Consider the following 19320-nt stretch of genomic DNA (forward strand, 5'->3'; position numbering starts at 1 on the left):
ATTGTAGTATTGACGGCTCCGAAGGTAATGGCTCAGGTCATTGCTTAAACTATACCCGTATACGGAATATTTAATTAAATAACTTGTGATGTTACAATCAAAAGTTTTAATCAGAGACATGGTTAAAGATTCCCCTAAATCTAAAATAAATTCCTATTTTGCCATAGTGGACAGAATTACATTTATTAACATTATTTTAAATGACAGATATGAACAATCACCCGACGCTTTGTCAGACACCGCCGGATCTTTAATACGCGTGAAACTGTAGACCAGGTCATGAAAAGATTCCCGGACTTCGTGAACCGTTTAAAATTTTATTTAGTTCAGACTTTGTGTCTGATCAGAAACTATAGCTCGATAGAAAACATCGGCTTTAAGCGTAGCCAGGTACATCTAATATATATATATATATATATATGATTAGTGATTGCCTTTAAATAAACTTATGCTGTTGCAAAACTTTAGATTCAACAACACACCCGCGGTGTGACAGTCAGTATTGAGAAGCGCACGGGGCGAGCAAAGGAGGGAGGATGGTTGAGATCTGACATCAAATGTCAATAAACAGCAAATGTCGAAACACGAGCCGTCATGTTTAATGACAGCATACGCTTGACATAAAACACACTCAGGAATAAACAAACCACTAAATGACCCGTCATAAAACGATAAAACATTCTCTGTCTAAAGTTGACAACTTGTACAGATTTTGATTGATGGTCCCGCCCCCTGTCAAACACGAGCTGTCAAAGAAGTCATAAAACACAAACTGTCAAAACACCATCTGTTAAGGAGTCATAAAACACAAACTGTCATAAAACCATCTGTTAAGGGTCATAAAACACAACCTGTCAAAACACCATCTGTCATGGGGTCATAAAACGCCATCTGTCAAGGGGTCATAAAACGCCATCTGTCAAGGGGTCATAAAACACGACCTGTCAGACAGCAACTGTCACCGGGTGGGGGAGGGGGTCATAAAAGTTTGACGAATGCCGGTCCACTACAACTACTGGCCTCCTTCAGATTGAGCATATCTGAAATCCATAGCAACATTGTCCCATGGCAACACTTATGGATACAATATTAATGACAGTGCAGCCAGTGCTAATGCTCTTGTCAAGGGCTGCATCACTGAATGCAGTGTGTTGATCCATGAAACATCATCACTGCTACCACCAGTTAACCAGTGCCATAAACATTATCAATAGCCCCTTCAGCAGGGACGTGGAAAGGAAAACTTTTGAAACCTCCTGAACAATAATGACACTTTCTGTTGTTTTATTCTTATCCCACATTTATCTTATCCCTTTAACCTATAGACCTGTGTGGTTTAAAATATTTAAAATATTGTTGAGGTCCTATTTATAATTAAAATGGGGAAAGTGCGAGATGTGTTAATGGTCTGATTAACCTTAAATCATACTAAAAAAACAGAATACAATCACTAATATTTAATGGCATTTCATCTTTTTAAAAACAAAAACATTAAACTGTTTATAAAATGTGTCATGTTGAATACGCGTTGCCTTTACATCGTTTTCACCACCAGATGTCACCAGCATGCTTGTTTCGAGAGCTTCGAGTACCAACAAAACAAGAGAAAACGTATCTCCAGGAAACATGTCGTTCAACCCGAAAGCCATAGCAAAATGCACCGTTTTAAACTTGAATGTGCCCCGGGTGTGCTTCGTCATCATACATCCTAAAAAGTGAAGCTTCTGGCTATTTTCTCGCCCCATGGTGGCTGGATGCAGTACAAGTCATAAACCTTGCCCTCTCCATGCAAACGAACGGGATTGGGTTCAAAATAAAAAAAATTACACTTTCAATAAAATTTTCCGAAAGATGGTTTTGATCCTTAAAGGTTGTTGATATCATGCTGATATGTTCATTTGTTTATTTTTGTGATAAGTTTCATTTTAGCTAGTAATTTGATGCTATAGAAAAAAGGCGTGTCATTATGATTAACATTTGTGATTGACAGCTTCTCTGAGCGGACTCTCGGAGCTTCGAGGTAAGATTGAAGATATGACTAACTATTAATTTTCGATTAGTGTTATTTAACACCGACAAAATTAGTTGTATTTAACTTACCTTAATGTTTATGGCACTGGTTAACTGGACCGCGGTTCCTTCTGCGCATGCCCTAGCTGACGTTTTTGCATAACATGACAGCGCCCATCGTCATACATTTTACGTTCAGGTTATTTATATGGAAGGAAGCAAAGAAAAAAAATATGGAAGGAAGCAGCTTTGCGTCGTCCATCTTTATTTACTGTCTATGGTTGTGACCAAGGCTGCATTCAGCCCCGACAAAACGTTGCACAACGTTTATTAAACAGAAACAGTGATGCGTTGAACACCCTGTTGTGATGACGCAAGAGTTGCCACTATGGTAGCTGAGAGGCCATTCTTTGTTTTGCTTGTTTATTCACAAAATCACTTAAATTTGATAGGCCTATTTTTGCTCTAAAAACTAGACTTATTTTCTTGGGTTGTTTTGTTTATCAAGAAAAATCATCTTAATTTAAGAATTGTTAGATATTTTTACTGAAAACAAGACAAAAAATACAGAGAATTTTTTTTCTTAAATAATTTTTTGCAGTGTGCCATCAGTTGTGGTCTTGACCGGTCTTGAAATAAAATTCCGAGTCCTCTTTGTCTGAGACCGAGACGAGACCGAGTAAAAATGCGGTCGATTCCAAGACAAGACCTTTAAAAAGTGGTCTTGAGACCGAGACCAGTCTTGAGAACTTCAACACTAGTGTTTACTACTGTAAAATACCCTCGATGTTACAGTGACTTACCTTGCCGTACAGAATGAAAGACAACATTCCAACTTGAACCCATTGAGCGAGCTGTCTCTTTAGTAACGCGTGGTTATATACATCTTGCCGCTGATTGGGCCGACATTTCTGACACACCCACCAAACAAGAGAAAATGCATCTAAAACCTGTTGCACACCATTTCCAGGAAACATGTCGTTCAACCCGGAAACCGTAGCAAAACGTTGCACACCAGTGTGAGCTTGAACGTGCCCCAGTCCAAACCGGTATTTCACTGATTGACGTTTCTCTCTACTGAAAAACACAAATGGACGAAGCCAAAGATCATATAAGCTGCTCCCCGCCCACTCCCCACAGCAACATCCGACAAATACTGGCATGCTCAAAGTCTAGTGTGACCATGGCTAAAACGTAGAGAGCCAGACGCTTCAGCATCTAAAAGAGCATTTGACAGGAAATTTGATGAGAAGTTGAAGTGTAGGGTGATGTCATAAAAATTCTAGAATTTTTAGCGCATGTGCCAAACTGTAGGTTTTGAAAGCTTATATCTTCTGGATATGATTTTTTTCTGTGTTTTGGACCATACAAATTTATATTTATATTTAATCCTAAGCCTAATGTACCGTATTTATACTAAAATAACATTTTTTAAAATTTTAATTTCATGGGGGCTTTAATGTTTTACAGAAGAAGGATAAGACCTCAAAATTATTTGTGGCAACGAACGTGAATAAATCAACAATAATAAAGTGTTTTCTTTTTCCTTCTTTTCCCTGCAAGTACAGTAATCCAAAACCTACTCCACAACGGCCTTTTAAAACAAAACAAAATGTTAATTGATTGCTTTACATGTCAGTCAGACTAAGCTTCCTGTCTATTCATAGATTTACCAAGAACCGCCCACTTATACAGGAAAACTGTCTGACTGACACGTAGTATAACCAATCACAATTCTTCACGGCAACAGTTCGGTTTGGGGGGCGGGTAAATCTGAATTCGATCATAATGATGGCACAGGGGTCTTCACAAAAACCGAATACTGTAGTGGAAGATCCGTGTTTGCTTTGTGGTCAGGAGTTCCATCAATCCAAAACGAATAAGCATCGGCTGTTTAACGGATACAAATCTAAAAGCAAAGCGGAATTTACCGTTGTGCTGGAGGGATTTGTTGGACGCAAATTTAGGGACACGACATTGGCCATCTGCACGTCGTGCAGAACTCTCGTTATGAGGTACGATCGCGTATCTAAAGACGCAGAAAGAATAAAAATGCTTGTTAATGACATGTGGAAGAAGAACAGGGAGAAACGCTGTGCTGCTTCAACACCTAAACTAGAAGTGAAGCGACAACGCAAACTGATCGACACAGCAACAACAACAACATATGATGATGCCTGCAACACTGCATCCGACTCTCTACAGCCCACCGAAGGAGACATATCTGCAGCTAAGGTTTGGTATTACCACAAATACAAACAGCGGCAGGGAAACATTTTTAATGAAACAAACACTTGTGCACCCAGACTTCAGGAACTTCCGTAGCGGCCAGCCAATCAAATTGCAGGATTCAAGTAGTTGGACATTGTGGAGAGACACAACATGTGAGGAACACAGGCTGTATAGACGGTTTCAGCAGTAACAACAAACATCTTTCGTGGAACAAACATAACTTCGGGTAAACTTTAGCAAAGAATAAATAACAACAGTCATTTTAGATTATTTTATTTCTAATAACAAGCAAAACAAGTAGATTTATTTCAAATTTATAGCTACAGTGTATCAAAAACTGCACTGAGCTAACATTACTGTGTAAAATGTGTACTATATGTACAATGTTAAAGGCGGGGTGCATGATCTCTGAAAGCCAATGTTGACATTTGAAATCACATAAAAAACACACCCCTACCCCAATCTGGACTTTCTTTTGATAGACCCGCCCCACACATACGCAACCCAGGCAATGATGTCGGTTAGTAGACACGCCCCTTACTGCTAGAAGTGTGTTTTGGTATTCGGCCTGACTCCCTTTTCCAAAGTGTTTTTCTAAACACCACTGATAGTGACACGTAGTACTAAAGTTTTTTACTCACATAAGCTGCGCCATTCTGTCCGGATCCAATATTGATGGAATAGCATTGATTTTTCTCTTCAAATCCAGTGTTCTTCTGAACATCCAAACATGGAGCAAGTGTTATGCTTCCCTTGTTTGATAGGAATGATGCCTCTCGACGAAAAACAGTGGCGCGAGTACGGTACGGTTGACGTTCAGCCATCCTTGCTCTAACTTGTTATAGGAAAACTCACTGAACTACACGTATTCTGTGGGCGCTTTCTAAAAGTTGGAGAGCTTTTGAATAGTAATGAGCTTGATCAATTCCAGGTCACACTGAGCAGCTTTTCTAATTGACCTGATTTCTCCACTTATTTCTTTTCAGTGGCTAGAGCTGACAGAGGAGGTAGAAGTTAATTTTCACATTCACGACACAACACAAACACACATATGGACCTCACATATATCAAAAAATACAAGTAAAAAAAACGTTTTGTGTGGAAGGGCACCTTTAAATCCGAAAGGTAAAACTGATCTAATTACTTGCCAGTTAGTCAGACTAGTTTTTATGCATTGTAGGGCTGTAACGATATATCGCGTGTCCCATCAAAAAGACATAAAAATCGAATCTGCATCGCGATTCTGTGTTTCATGCGCAGCTTGTGCGTGTACTATGCCGTTTTGGTCAAGAAGTCCATTATCAATCTAAAATCATTATGAGTCTGAGTCGTTTATAACCTGCATTTAAAAAAGAAACAAAATCGTTAAACAAAATCATTCAAAATATTCTTCATTATCATGAAAATACTTGAAACAATCTGAAGAACGGCGATATACATATTCCTGTAGACATTTCCTGGAATAGGATTTGTAATGCTACTTCTTCTGTGCCACAATTGGAGTTTCTGCACGAGAGCGACGTAATCAATTCAAATTCATTCGTTGAGAAAACGAATGCCCTTATGCTTAGTCTTAAGTTAGTGGCTATGTTTATGAAACGGACCCCTGCTATCGAGTCAAGACCTTCTGCCATCAGTCTAAAGGTCTGGCTATATGAAACTGTCAAAAGTCGGGCGCACACCACAAGATAATCAGGCTAAATTTGGGTGGAATTACGACAATCCTAGTTAAAGTCCTGGGGCCTCATTTATAAACGTTGCGTACGCACAAAAGAAGGCGTACGCCACTCTCTACGCAATAGTTGTTATTTATAAAAAGCAAACTTGACGGGAAAATGTGCTGTCCGTCACGCAAGCTCTGACCCAGGCGTACGCACAAAAACGGGTGAAATGAGAAATGGCGACACAGTCGGCAGATGGAAGAAACACGTGAAAGTGACAACAGTGCCTCTCATAAATAACATGAAGACTTCACAAAGCAAAAGTCTTACAATTAACAGCCTTACACGAACACCCGTTTGATCGATCAGCAGTGAAACAAAAAAATAAAGATATCGAAAATTACAACAGAAATTCAAATGAACACATATATATTTGCTAAAAGAAAAGTAAAATATGTTCTGCAATAATATTGGCATGTTGTGCAATTCATCCTCATAAAGAATATAGTTAACAGAACGAAATAATGTACAAAACTGATATTCTGGCGGAGCAGATATAGATGCAATTACATAGACAGATAGATAGATAATTAAGGAGATATATAGATAGATAGATAAATAAATAGATAGATGTATTAATTGTCCACTGGGGAAAGTTGTTTTCATAGTAAACCATATCTTCATAATCTACGGAATTATGGTATTCATGCATATGCCTTTACTGTGTTTTATTTTTGATAAAACAATGCATGGCGTATGTCTAAACCATTCAGAAAGCAACAAGAAATTACATTTGCGCTAAACAATGTCCCCTTTCCCCAACCCGTGGCAGACACACTCTGGCGATGGAGTGCTAGACTTTTTTGTGCCTCGACTTTGATGTCCGACCATTTCTTTATTTCGGCCACGGTCCGAGGTTGTGAGGCTACAGCATTTACGGAGTCTGCCACCGTTTGCCACTCAAGTGCCTTTTTGGCATTAGTAATGCCCACACTGTGCCCTCCAAACAACATTTTTCTCCTCTTTTCCACCTCGCCAACGATAACTTCTACTTCACATTGAGTGAAGTTACGGTTTTTTGATTTCCTCTCTGTGTTTGCCATGATTTCGCAATCAATGCATATTAAATTGTGGGCGTTTCACGGACTATTTATGGACAACTATGGGCGTGTCATGAAGCCGCAAAAGCTGCGCTACATTTAGAATTGATTGTGATTTATTAAGGGAAAAATGCGTAGGATGTGCGTGCGCACGGTTTTATAAATCCGATTATTTCTGTGCGTACGCTCGTCCTATGTTTTATCCGTACGCCACTTCTGACGCAAATCCTACGCAAAGTTTTATAAATGAGGCCCCTGATCATTTTCGTGGTTGCACCGTGCGTTAAGAGCGTCTGAATCTGTTCGGAAGCACGTCGGGGCCGCTCTGATTACAAATTGTAAATATTCAAATGATGAATATTTAAGATCAGAAATCTTGTTGTGTGGGGGGGGAAACCCCGAGGACGCTGTAGATTGTTACGTGAAACGAAACGATAACCAATCACAAAGCGAGCTGATGAAAGATGAAGCAATAAAAACTATATGGTGCAGCAGGTGCAGTCTAAAGTGAGATGGACAACAGAGAGGTAAAAAAGCAGTCCATTTATATTAATGCCATTTCTTTATGCATGTTTGAAGTCTGATCTCGGTGGAGACTCGTGTTATTTGTGAAGTTAAGCCCGATTTATAGTTGTGCGTAAGTTCTACGCCGTATCTCTGCTTAGCCTGACGTGCACCTCGCAAAATTTTTAACAGCGCATCAGATCTACGCGGACCGCAAGCGCTGTGATTGGTCCACCAGAACCCCTCCCATCAGGTAAAAAACTGCGTCATAGCTATTTCCGTTTGCGACGGTGAAAACAAAGAATGGCCAAGTTGAGGAGTGATTTAACTCAAACTGCAACAAAAGTCTCTGTTCATTTACTTCCATCATTGCTGGTCTTCTTAAATCGTACACAACAAGTTGCTGTTTCTTCTTCGTTTGTGGGTTAACTTGCCAAGCTTCTTCTTCATTGACGGTCGGGCTGCTACTGTGGTTACACGCGAGGATACTGCCTACCAGCGGTCTGCACGTGTGTTTTGCACGTCGACGCGGACGACGACGCAGAAGTGTAAATGAAAATCGACGCAGAACCTATGCCGTCGCGGCTACGCCGTAGGACCTACGCACAACTATAACGAGCCCTTCAATCTGATGGTGTGTGGTGTGCTGCTGTCATGACCACATTCCACACACAACAAACTTGTTAAATCATAAAGAAATGTCACCATGTTTGTGGTCTTTCACATTCTGAAAATCTGAAAAGATTTTAAAAAATCTTTTGGTGTGGCCCTAGCTCAAGACTCTGGCTAAATCTTTATTTTGTGTTAATGTTTGGTTTTAAATTAAATTGTACGTGTTCAGTAGTTTTTCTCTGTGTCCGTTTTTGATGTTACAAAGCTTTGTCGTGCTCTTTATCCAAGGTATTAGAGCTGGAAAACATGGATTCTTTGTACTGACAAATTTCTTTCTTTCAGGAGAATCTCAAAACTGAGCTAAAACCGCTGCAGGAAAGGTTGCGAATACTCGAAGAGTTAAAAAGGACATTACATGAAACTGCAGAACATATTGTGGTAAGAATTTAACTGATTAAAAGCGTTAATGTTTGGAAACTACTTGTAAACAGTGGCAGCCGGTGACTTCTTTTTCGAGGGCACACGATGCAAAGCTCGTCACAACATGTATTTAGCCTGTCATGTGTGTGGCTCGTCATGTCAAAATATCATAAACCCCTTCGAAGCGCCTGCAGCAGACACGTGTTTGAACATGACGCGTGATGCACATAGGTTCACATGACGCGCAACACACATATTTTGACATGATGAGCCAAACACATGATGGGCTGAATACATGTTGTGACGAGCTTCGCGTGCCTCGAAAAAAAGTCACCGGCCGCAATTGCTTTTAAATGTGTAAATAATAATGGGTTCTAAAAAATTAGCCCTTAGTTTAACCATTATATGTTGTTTCTTATCCTGTGTTTCAGTTTCAGACCCAAAACATAGAAAAGCAGATTAAGGAGGAGTTTGTAAAACTTCACAAAATGTTAAGTAAAGAAGAAGCAACCAGAATAAAAGCACTGAGAGAGGAGGAAGAGCAAAAGAGCCTGATGATGAAGGAGAAGATTGAAAGAATGGGAAGAGAGATTTCGTCTCTTACAATCACCATCAAGACCATAGAGGAGGAAATGAGAGCTGAAGATGCCTTATTTCTACAAGTATGAAGCATATCAATGAATAAGTATACTAGTAGAGACTAATGTAACTCTTGTTTTACTGAATAACAAACATTTGCATTCTGGTTTTTGTTTTTAATAGAACTATGAGACTACTATGAAAAGGTTTGTATTGTTTTATGATTTTATTAAGTTCTGAATCTTGAGTCCCACACAGTGGCGGCTCGTGACTGCTCTTTTGAGGGGCGCAAATTCAAAATATGTGTTCGAAGTGTCATGTGTGTAGCTTGTGTTTTCAAAATATGTGTTTTTTGCGTCATGTGAACCATGTGCATCAAAATAAATGCCTGCTGCATACACGTCAAAACCGTTTATGATATAAGAGACGCTCACGTTCACATAATACACGCAAGACACTCCCTTAACAGTAAACTTTGATTATGCATGAGATTATGCGAGTATTTGGCAAACGTGAGCGTCTCTTTTATCATAAACCCTTTAGACGCATTTGCAGCAGGCACTTATTTTGACAAGACACGTGATGCACACACGATCACTCGACACGCCAAACACATATTTTGAAATGACGAACCACACACATGACGGGCTACATAAATGTTGTGACGAAAGTCGCATCGTGCGCCCTCAACAAAAAAGAAGTCACCGGCTGCCACTGGTCCCACATCATCACTGACTCTTGAAAGTTTTTTTTTTTTAGGACCACATGTGTGTTGCCGGATTCTGAGAACATTTCAGGATTGCTGATCAATGTGCCAAAGCACCTGAGCAACCTGAGGTTTAATCTGCTACAAAAGATGCAAGAAAAGGTTGAATTCTGTGAGTGCAAAATGTAACAATGAATTAAGCTGTTAAATTAAATAATACATTTTCTTATTTAATGTGTGCTACAAATAGTATTTTTTTATTTAAGAATCAACAGAATTGTAAGGAATAGATAGAAAGTTACAATTAAAACATAATAGTTATTTATTTGCCCTCATGTGCCATTTCTGACTCTAATGTTTTGTCTTCTCAGCTCCTGTGATTTTGGACCCCAACTCTGCTCATTGTAATCTCATTCTGTCTGGTGATCTTACCAGTGTGAGATACAGTGATGAGGAACAAATAGTTCCTGATAATCCAGAGAGATTTGATATGTTTGCTTGCGTTCTGGGCTCGGATGCCTTCGACTCGGGATCTCACTGCTGGGATGTTGATGTTGGAGACAGCACAGGCTGGTTTCTGGGTGTAATGACAGAATCCGCTCACAGAAGAAATAAAATCTTCTCAAGGAGTGGAATCTGGCTTGTGGGACATTTTTGTGGTGAATATAAAGCACATATTCCACCACAATCGCCAACTCTTTTACCAGTGAAAGACAAACTACAGAGGGTCAGAGTTCAGCTGGACTGGGACAGTGGAAAGCTTTCATTCTCTGATCCTCTAACAAACACACACATACACTCTTTTACACACAGGTTTACAGAGAGAGTGTTACCATTTTTTGGTATTGGCTGTAATATTTCTCCTTTGCAGATCTTACCAGTAAATTCTCAGGAAAAATCAGTTAATGTTTAATTTTGTAGTCATATAAACATTATGAGGCATTGGTTTTACAAGCCTTAACATAAAATTATGAATAAAGTCTTTGTCTGCTGCAATGTGGCATTGCTGGTTAAGATGTACAGTATGTTCAGTCATATATATACAGTACTATGCAAAAGTTTGGCCACCATCACCAGCTTTGTTATTTTAAGCAATGTTTTAATGTCCATCCATATTTATTTTTCACTCTAAATGTCTTCTTCAGTCAGTATTTAGTGTAACCTCTCTTGGCACGAAACACATCTTGAGCTTTTTTGAGAAGACTGAAGTCATTCGATTAGAATTAGAAATTAGGATTTAATTTCATTTAGGTTTAGGAGATCCTGCAGCTGCCTCAAGTGGAAGAGTTTACCCTAAATACTTGACACTTCAGCTTATACTTTTATACAGTTTTTAATACTACATACACATTTCCTGTATTTTCTGGTTGTATTCTAATAAAGAGACTGAGAAATAATTATATATGATCACTATACAATTGCAAAAACAACACATGTAATAGTAGCATGGTGGCCTAAGACTTTTGCACAGTACTGTGTATATATATATATAAAATACTTAATCTTGTATTGTGGATTTTAACTAATATAACTTTTACTTTTTACAGAAAAGACTGGCATCATTTTTTATCAATTTTTATGAATTTTTTAGAATGTTTTTCTTGGATAAGCTTGTTCAGACTACTTTGACGTTTTAAAGGGATAGTTCACCCAAAAATGAAAATTCTGTCATCATTTATTCAGCCTCATGTTGTTTTAAACCTTTATGAATTTCTTTTTTCTGATAAACACAAAAAAGATATGGTAAACACACAGCATATAGTGTCCATTGACTTCCATAGTAGGAATAAAAAAATATGATGGAATTCAATGGGTACTGTCAACTGTGTGCTTACCATCATTTATCAAAATATTTTCTTCATCATTTATCACAATACTTCCAAACTATTTTTTTCCTACTATGGAAGTCAATGGACACTATATGCTGTGTGTTTACCATCATTTCTCAAAATATCATATTTTGTGTGCAGCAACAAAAAGAAATTCATACAGGTTTAGAACAACATGAGAATGAGTTAATGATGACAGATTTTTTTATTTTTGGGTGAACTATCCCTTTAACTATTCACCATTGTGAGCTTTATTAGTCTTAATTCAAATTAGTGGTCAATTCAAAATATAGCAGCATGCCATGATTTCAGGCTATCTGTAAATAAATATGGGGAACAGGATAAAGTGGTCCAGAAGTGGTACCAAGAAGAAGTGTGGAATTTTTTGTATATTTTATTAGAATTTGGTACAAAATGTCTTTTGTTTTAAGTTCTGGCTAAATGAACAAAGAGGTGAATTTAGGAAGAGTTTGAGAAATTTGACTAGGAGATAAAAACTGGAGAGGTTTTATTCTTGCAGGTGAGAACTAGATTATTCATTTGGTATTTATAATGTTATAAAAAAATCTGTCAGCACTCCCCAGTCACAATTGTTACTATTCCGCAAATTTACAGATTTACAAGATACAACACTGAAAAAATATGCAACAACATTTCTTTCTTTACCAAAATTTCTTTTAATGTTTTTTTCCCACATCTGCCTGTCATCTGTCTCACTTAGTTTCAGTAGAGATCTGCAGTAAAGGTGTGCTGATCTCACTGGACTGGTAACTGCTGGTGACTTTCAACAGGCAGCTGAGCAACATGTCTTTGGCCCGTGCTGTCTCCATGTTCTGCTCTCGGCTCAGTTGAAGGGTCATCTGGTCCAGGCTGGTCTGCAGAAGCTCAGAGGCCATAACCGGCCTCATCCCTGCGGGTCCCTCGGTCAGGTACTGCCTGTACAGCTCCAGGAGCTGCTGTTCCAGGTAGCTATTAAGCTGCGAGTTAGAAAGAGGGCGACCGAGCTGCATAAGAGAGGAACGGGCACTCTCGTCCCTCCAGCGCCTTGAATTTCTGTATTTATGGACCAATGGAGGGAGCAGTGATGGGGTAGGAACATCTCCAGAAAGAAGGAAAGGACCAGTTTGTGGGGCCTGACTGTGGTCTCCCTGTGCGTCGCTTGGACCAGGGCTGAGAGGCATCACTTGGCCACCAGCAATGTGTAAATCACTGTAGTGTTGACAGATGCTGTGGCAGCTGGAAGGCACCAGAAATGCCTCTGATTCTGGTGAATCTGTCTGCCTGGGGATATCCATAACTGGGGAGAGCTGCCTTATTGCAGATGGGTCTATGGAGGATGAATGGACATTGCTTTGCTGCGACTTGGTCGAGGTTGTTTCGGCGTGTCCATCTACAGATGTGTGGACTAGGATTTGGGCTGAGAGGTGATTACTTAGGGGAGGTGATGATGGTGGAACTGTGCAAGATGATGGAAGACTTGCACATTCAGATCGAGACTCATATGTCAAACACCACAGCTTACTTTCACACAGCATCTTCAGGTATACAAAGAGAAGTTAAAGTTTAGAGCATAATACATGTTTAGCTAAATGTAATAAAATAAATGCTTAGACCACCCACAACCTCTAAAACATACAAACTGAATAATTTTTCTTTTAAACTTACATTTATGCATTTGGCAGGTACTTCTAAGTGGTTTACAGTCCATACAAGTTATACATTTAAGCAGTATGTATCTATAAGAATTGTTATTGTAAGAGTTAGAAAAGGTAACTTAATTGATTGGCTGCAGAAATCCTTAAATTTCACCAAAGCTTACCTTTCTTTCCAGTGAAGAATCTTTGGACGCTGAGTAAGGCTTCACCTCTTGTTCTGTGCAGTTATGTCTGCAGCATGCAATCACTCCTGTAAGTAGTTTTGTTTCATTAAAAGTGAAAACTGTTCCTCACTTTTATGCTTTACTGAAAGAGGAAGTGAAAGCATTAAGTACAATGAGATTTTCTGTGTAAATTTTATTTGTGAATTTTTGAGTGAAACAATCCTTCTTGGTTCGGTAAACCAAGCTTGTCGTATTCATCCTAATAAATACAGGCAGTTGCACAGCTTAAAACTGTTTTATTGTACTATTTATTATTATCATGCATAACCCGCAAGACTCTGTGTGACACCTGTGTGACCGTTGGAAAATACCCACATTATTTCTATCTCACGGGAGCACACACACCACCTTTTCTTGTTTCCCCTTGGTTTTCTTTCTAAGCAAGCATGTAGTTATGGGTAATTTCCCTAATGGAAGTATTTAAATATCACATTTATATAGTGCTATTTTACCATGTTGTATTGTCTCAAAGCAGCTTAATGTTATTGAGGGATTAAATTTCTAAATATAAAGAATAGAATGTTTGGTATATTATTGCAAATGTTATAGTCCTCAAATAAAAATTGTAATGTATTTACCTACTGGTAATTCATTTTCTTAAGGCTGCCTATAGGACATTAAGTCAAGGAATAGGATTGATGACAGGCAGTGTTGGGGGTAACGCATTACAAGTAACGTGCATAAAGTAATAATATTTCTTTTCTGAAGTAACAAGTAAAGTAATCCATTACTTTTTAAATGTACACATTAATATTTGAGTAACTTATTCAAAAAAGTAATGCAAGTTACTTTTTAGTTGAAAAAATATATGTACCGAATTAAACTAAACATAGTCACATTATGCACTCTATGCGTACACACCTGTGTGGGAACAGTTTGAGTCAAAAACTGAGATGGCAGGCCAGAGCTCGACATTTTTGTGATGAAAGAAAGGTTATGCAAGGTCTGAAAGAGATCAAGCCTCAGCCAAGAAAAAGTAACGCAAAAGTAATCCTGGAATATAACATGCATAGAGAAATTTAAGTAGTACCATGAAATGTATGTTAACAGTGCATACTGAAATAATAATGAAAATGTGAATAAAAATATAACAATAGTCCTGTTGTGGGCATTTAGTCACTATTTGTATTGCTCAGTTTCTCTTCATTTTTCTACTTCACAGCTGTTTGCCTTGTAAAAGCAAGAATATATTTTGCAGTTTCACTACAGAAAGTGTTTCTTTATGAATTACATTTCCTTTAATATGCTATTTGCACCTGCAGGCTCCAAATTATCAGATTTCATAGCCACTTTGAAAAAAGGAAAACGAAATTTGATTCTTATTGGTTAGAACAGTTACCAGGGAATACACATTGTGGAAACAATGCATACTTTAAATGCACTGGATAAAATCTTTGCCAAATGCATAATGTTATGTTATGATTAAGAGAGTCTACACATAGAAGTCTTAAAGACATAAAATTGGGGAAGGTAGAAATTTATGCTAGATTATTATTAGTTTTAAATGATAAGTAATCTACAGAAGAAAAATGAAGCAATAAATTTATTTGTGTGCTTCTGCTTTTGTTGAGACTGAAGACCACGTCCCTCCCAGAGTCCACCCAATACCCCACTAGAAACTTTAAGTGTCCCAGTGGCATCAGCTCATGTGTCTGACTCATTTGTTAAATATGATTATTTTGCTATATTTGTTATCACTTTTAAACTCTTGTTTTTTATTTGTGACTACAGTATTTTGGCAAACAATAAAGAAAATAAATAGCGAATTGTCATCTTTCACCTAATCAAAAAAGTTAGTTTCGGAATATGCACAAAAACCTTCAAAGTCAAAAAGATAAAAATAAAATTGCATTCAAGTTATTTTTGCATTGTAACTATAATCATTACTTAGATGTGTGTAGTTTAATATGTCTAGGTTGGTTAATTATTTATTTTTGGCATAGGATTACCAGCCTGCCGTTGCTATGGCTGACTCAGAAACCTACCATGACTTCTGTTTTACGGATAAGAAATGATCATCTCCTATAATACTGTCTTTAACCAGGTTATCTCAATAGAGGAGTTCAGCACCATGGACAAGAGCAGCCAACGGTCTTAAATAAGATAAGAAGTAAGTTGTTTACAGAGTCTATGGACATATGAAGTAACAAAAACAATTTTTTATAAAATGTTATTCGTTTCTTTTTAGCTGCTGATGAGCAGCATGTCTTGATCGAAGGCACAATGGTGTTAGAAGCCCTAATGGAGTTTAAACCTACCTCCTATCAGTTTTCAGTTGTAATATTTAACCACTAAGCCTCGACTGTAATGTTTAAGAAAATCAACGCAGCTTTTCGTCCAAACCATGGGCATCGCTCACGGGACGGGTTCAGGAACAAAGATGACTACCACAGCGCGTGCACTGTAAAGTTGGTGCGCAGCACGTCGATGCTCGTGGTCGGGGAAAGCAATCGAGACTCGACGCTGAAGCGAAGCATGAGCGCCGTGAGTGTTGAGTCCAGTATGGCCCTTTATTATTACCAGAGCCGAGAGGACCGAGTGTGGCTCTATTCCCAGAACCAGAACTGTTTAGAGTACTTACAGGAGCTGGTAGCGCTCAGGCGTCAATACACCAAAAGCATCAACGACCTGAATCATGGGGAACGTAAAGAGAGCGCGTCCCGCAAGAAGCCCGCGCCACAGCCACCTCGACCGCGACAAAAAACAGCACAGGTGAGATGAAACTGATCGATAATTTGCTTGCTAATCAACTTTGCCAATTATCTTTCGTGTGAGTATATAATTGCAGGTACATTTGGTGTCCAAAGTCATTCTTATTATTTATTTTATGCTTTTTTCAAAAAGTTATATTTTTAATTTGTGTGTGTGTGTGTGTGTGGGGGGGGGGGGTTTGGCATATGTGGTTTACGGGGACATGAATAGTGTATAATGACATGTTTACTATGCTATAATAACCATGGTTTATGGGGACACAGGAAGGGACATACTGTCAACACTGTTACTCTGCATTGTTAACAGAGCTTGACAGTAACAGAATTGACACTGACTAATTTGTACAACAGGAAATCATGATTTTTTTGAGCTACAGAAGACACTTTTTACTGAAAATAATATATTGTTATGGCCTGTGACATCTTGTAATCCACAACAATGATTACCAAATGATTAAAATAATTATAAATATAACCACTTGAAAAGCAAAAAAATAATGGGTCACTAAGCATGTACGCACAAATTTGTTCTTGAAATGTGTGTTCGGACGTTTTAACTAACAAATCATGAATCAACAAAAACTTTTGTACTAAAATTTGTTCTAAATTTTTGCAAAAACGTAAGAATAGCTTAGACCACATGCGCAATAATCATGAACAATGAAAAAGAACCCTATAATATATATCTGTGTTATATATTTTATATATTTTTTCCTTGTTCGTGATTATTGTGTACATGTGGTCTGAGTTGTTCTTAAGTTTTTGCATACATTTAAAATAAATTTTAGTATGAAAGTTTTTGTTGAATCGTGATTTGTACGATAAAAAGTCCGTACGCACATTTTACGAACAAATTTGTGCATACGCATGCTTAGTGAATGAGACCCAATGACTTTAGACACCAAATGTAGTTTACCTGCAATTAAAATATCACCCTATTACAGTGAAGGCAATTTATGTATTTATTTATTTTGGAATATTGGTTAAATTGTTTTGTAAGTTGATTACCATTCCTTTAACTCAGCTGGTACACACTAATAAATGCTGGTTTCCCCATATTTTACCCAACCATTGGGTTTAGATTGGTTGTTTAAACACATTGCTGTGTAAATTTTTCCAACGATTGAGTTTGTCCATACTTTACCTAAACATGGGATGAAACAACTTGTAAGTTGACAGTATCACGATTGCATGCTGTTATTAGCGGTGTTACTGTAGCTCAATTTGTAGAGCATTGCATTAGTAGTCCCATGGGAACACTCATACAAAATCAAATGTATACAGTAGTCTAAATGTACAATAAGTCTCTTTGGATAAAAGCATCTGACAAATGCAGAAATGTAAGTACTTTTTATTAATTTTGACAAAAGATGGCCTTTAGGTCATGTGAACTCATCTACATTAGTAATAATGTACAATGGTTTAAATTGATCTAAAGTTTACTTATGGAATACTAAAATGTTGAAGGAAATTGTGCACAAACCAGAAATACAAATAACATATTTTTTATCCAAGTTTTCACGGCCTGAACCTTCTGCTCCACCAATTCCGAATGAAGAAGACACGCTTCAGTTCTTTGATGCAATAATTGCAAGCTGTGATCCAGAGCCCCAACGAAAACCCCACATAGACACTGGACATGCAGATGTGGACTTTATAGGCAAGTTTGGAGCTAATCCTTCAACATTCAAATGGCAATATTTGGTGGTGTAAAAAGCTCTTCTTTACTTCATGGTTTAAGCCTTCATTATTTTTTACATTGTTTCATGCCCATTTCTTTTGCACCCCTTTTAAATTTCTCTTTAGTGGCAACCAGTACCAGTGAGCATGACCTTCACTCTAACTGGATGCTTCGAGACCCTCGTCGAATCTCTATGACAGAGTCACAGCCCAAGTCTTCAGCTATCAACCCTGGCCAAGCAGCCCAGCAGAAGGGAGACATGGGGAGCACAAGCAGTAGGAGACGCTTGCAACGAAATCCTATCCACCTGCCCAAAGTGGTAGAGAGTGCTTTTCAGACGTTGCGGTTCAAACCCAAATTGAAAAAGAAAGACTCCCAGCTTAAGTAACCGCACTGGAGGGACTTATATATTAATTTTAGTGCCCAAAGGACAATAAAAACTCTGGACCAATTAAAGGAAGCCTGGGTAAAGTGAATATACAACAAAATTATGCAAAGCTATTGTGAAACAGAGATGTAAGAAGTGATGTAATTTTAGTCTTTCAAAGCTTACTCACTGCCACAGCTTCATAAATTATCCATCAGATCAGTTTCTTTCTCTGTAGCTCTCAGTAACCAACTTTAAAAGGCATCACCAGAGCATAACCACATTGCACCGATTCCTTGCAGGCTTGGAAACTTTAATTTCCTTAGCACAAATTAAAGGACTCATTCGTATAGCATTTCTCAAAATGCTGTTTTAATTCAGCTTCAATGCAGAAAACCATATGGAAGAGTCCATGTCAAGTTAAACTTCCTACAGTTTTTTCTTTAGTCTTCCTTTAATGTCTGTTTTAGTCTTTAGACACACAGTGAGCAAAGCCAAAGGCAACTGTAGCAAGGAACGAAAGAAACTTTACATTTGTTATTTCTGATGCACAGACGTACATTTTCTGTAGAGTAAAATTTTGGATCAGCTTGCTGTGGCTATGCTTTCTTACAAAACACCTATTAAAGTGGTATTTAAAGTGCCTCGGATAAAAGCTTTATACAATAATGTTTATGAATGATCTGCATTTATTTTTAAAAGGAGAGTATTCAGTCTTGTGTGCTAGATGTTTTTTTACATTAAAATTTAAAAGAGGAACTAAAGGCTTGTTTTTTATTTTTAAAGCTATCAATCTGGTTTCTTTTCTGAATAAGAAAATAGGAATCAGGTATTACCCTTTCAGATCATAAAACCCCCATAAAAATAACAAACCAAACCTCAAATGCACGACACCAAGCCAGGTGCAATGAACTTTCTTAAATATATACATAAAACAGTAATTACCGTTACATAAAGCTGAGGTTATGCTAATCTTCTACACGTATAAATGAAATTTGATGTTTTGTATGGCAAATTACACCAAGAGCA

At 37.9% G+C, this 19320-nt stretch overlaps 3 protein-coding genes across 6 annotated transcripts in view; 2 read left to right on the forward strand and 1 right to left on the reverse strand.

The window, feature by feature from the left end:
- LOC135733292 (E3 ubiquitin-protein ligase TRIM35-like) overlaps window positions 1-12512 on the forward strand; it is a 27412-nt gene extending 14900 nt beyond the window's left edge. The window contains exons 1-7 of one of the 4 annotated variants that reach the window (XM_065251715.2): window positions 3708-4245; window positions 8462-8557; window positions 8971-9201; window positions 9302-9324; window positions 9878-9996; window positions 10196-10483; window positions 12375-12512. In XM_065251715.2, coding sequence (XP_065107787.1) covers window positions 3799-4245; window positions 8462-8557; window positions 8971-9201; window positions 9302-9324; window positions 9878-9996; window positions 10196-10483; window positions 12375-12424 — 1254 coding nt within the window. In that variant the 5' untranslated portion in view covers window positions 3708-3798 and the 3' untranslated portion in view covers window positions 12425-12512. Of the gene's footprint in view, window positions 1-3707; window positions 4246-7263; window positions 8142-8461; window positions 8558-8970; window positions 9202-9301; window positions 9325-9877; window positions 9997-10195; window positions 11517-12374 lie in introns of those variants that run through there. The other 3 variants (XM_065251714.2, XM_065251716.2, XM_073811905.1) reach the window with 3 other exon arrangements.
- Window positions 11648-14585, reverse strand: LOC135733302 (TLR adapter interacting with SLC15A4 on the lysosome). Its single transcript, XM_065251736.2, has 2 exons — window positions 13473-14585; window positions 11648-13188 (listed from the first exon to the last, which is right to left on the reverse strand). Exon 2 carries the CDS (start codon window positions 13186-13188, stop codon window positions 12367-12369), a length of 822 nt encoding a protein of 273 aa, XP_065107808.1. The 5' UTR covers window positions 13473-14585; the 3' UTR covers window positions 11648-12366.
- On the forward strand, window positions 13495-18990 carry LOC135733303 (uncharacterized protein C13orf42). The gene is made up of 5 exons (XM_065251737.1): window positions 13495-13560; window positions 15577-15642; window positions 15721-16244; window positions 17759-17903; window positions 18050-18990. Exons 3-5 carry the CDS (start codon window positions 15840-15842, stop codon window positions 18310-18312), a joined length of 813 nt encoding a protein of 270 aa, XP_065107809.1. The 5' UTR covers window positions 13495-13560; window positions 15577-15642; window positions 15721-15839; the 3' UTR covers window positions 18313-18990.
- The last annotated feature ends 330 nt before the right edge of the window (window positions 18991-19320 follow it).

Source organism: Paramisgurnus dabryanus, chromosome 15, assembly GCF_030506205.2.
Source record: "Paramisgurnus dabryanus chromosome 15, PD_genome_1.1, whole genome shotgun sequence".
In the NCBI taxonomy this organism is placed as follows: domain Eukaryota; kingdom Metazoa; phylum Chordata; class Actinopteri; order Cypriniformes; family Cobitidae; genus Paramisgurnus; species Paramisgurnus dabryanus.

Excerpts from the sequence above, each read along its gene's own strand:
- LOC135733302 (XM_065251736.2), bottom strand. The coding sequence starts at position 13,188 with ATGCTGTGTGAAAGTAAGCTGTGGTGTTTGACATATGAGTCTCGATCT.
- LOC135733303 (XM_065251737.1), top strand. The coding sequence starts at position 15,840 with ATGTTTAAGAAAATCAACGCAGCTTTTCGTCCAAACCATGGGCATCGC. Across the intron at positions 16,245-17,758 it reads CGCGACAAAAAACAGCACAG|TTTTCACGGCCTGAACCTTC; the intron begins GTGAGATGAAAC and ends TTTTTATCCAAG. Across the intron at positions 17,904-18,049 it reads TGCAGATGTGGACTTTATAG|TGGCAACCAGTACCAGTGAG; the intron begins GCAAGTTTGGAG and ends ATTTCTCTTTAG.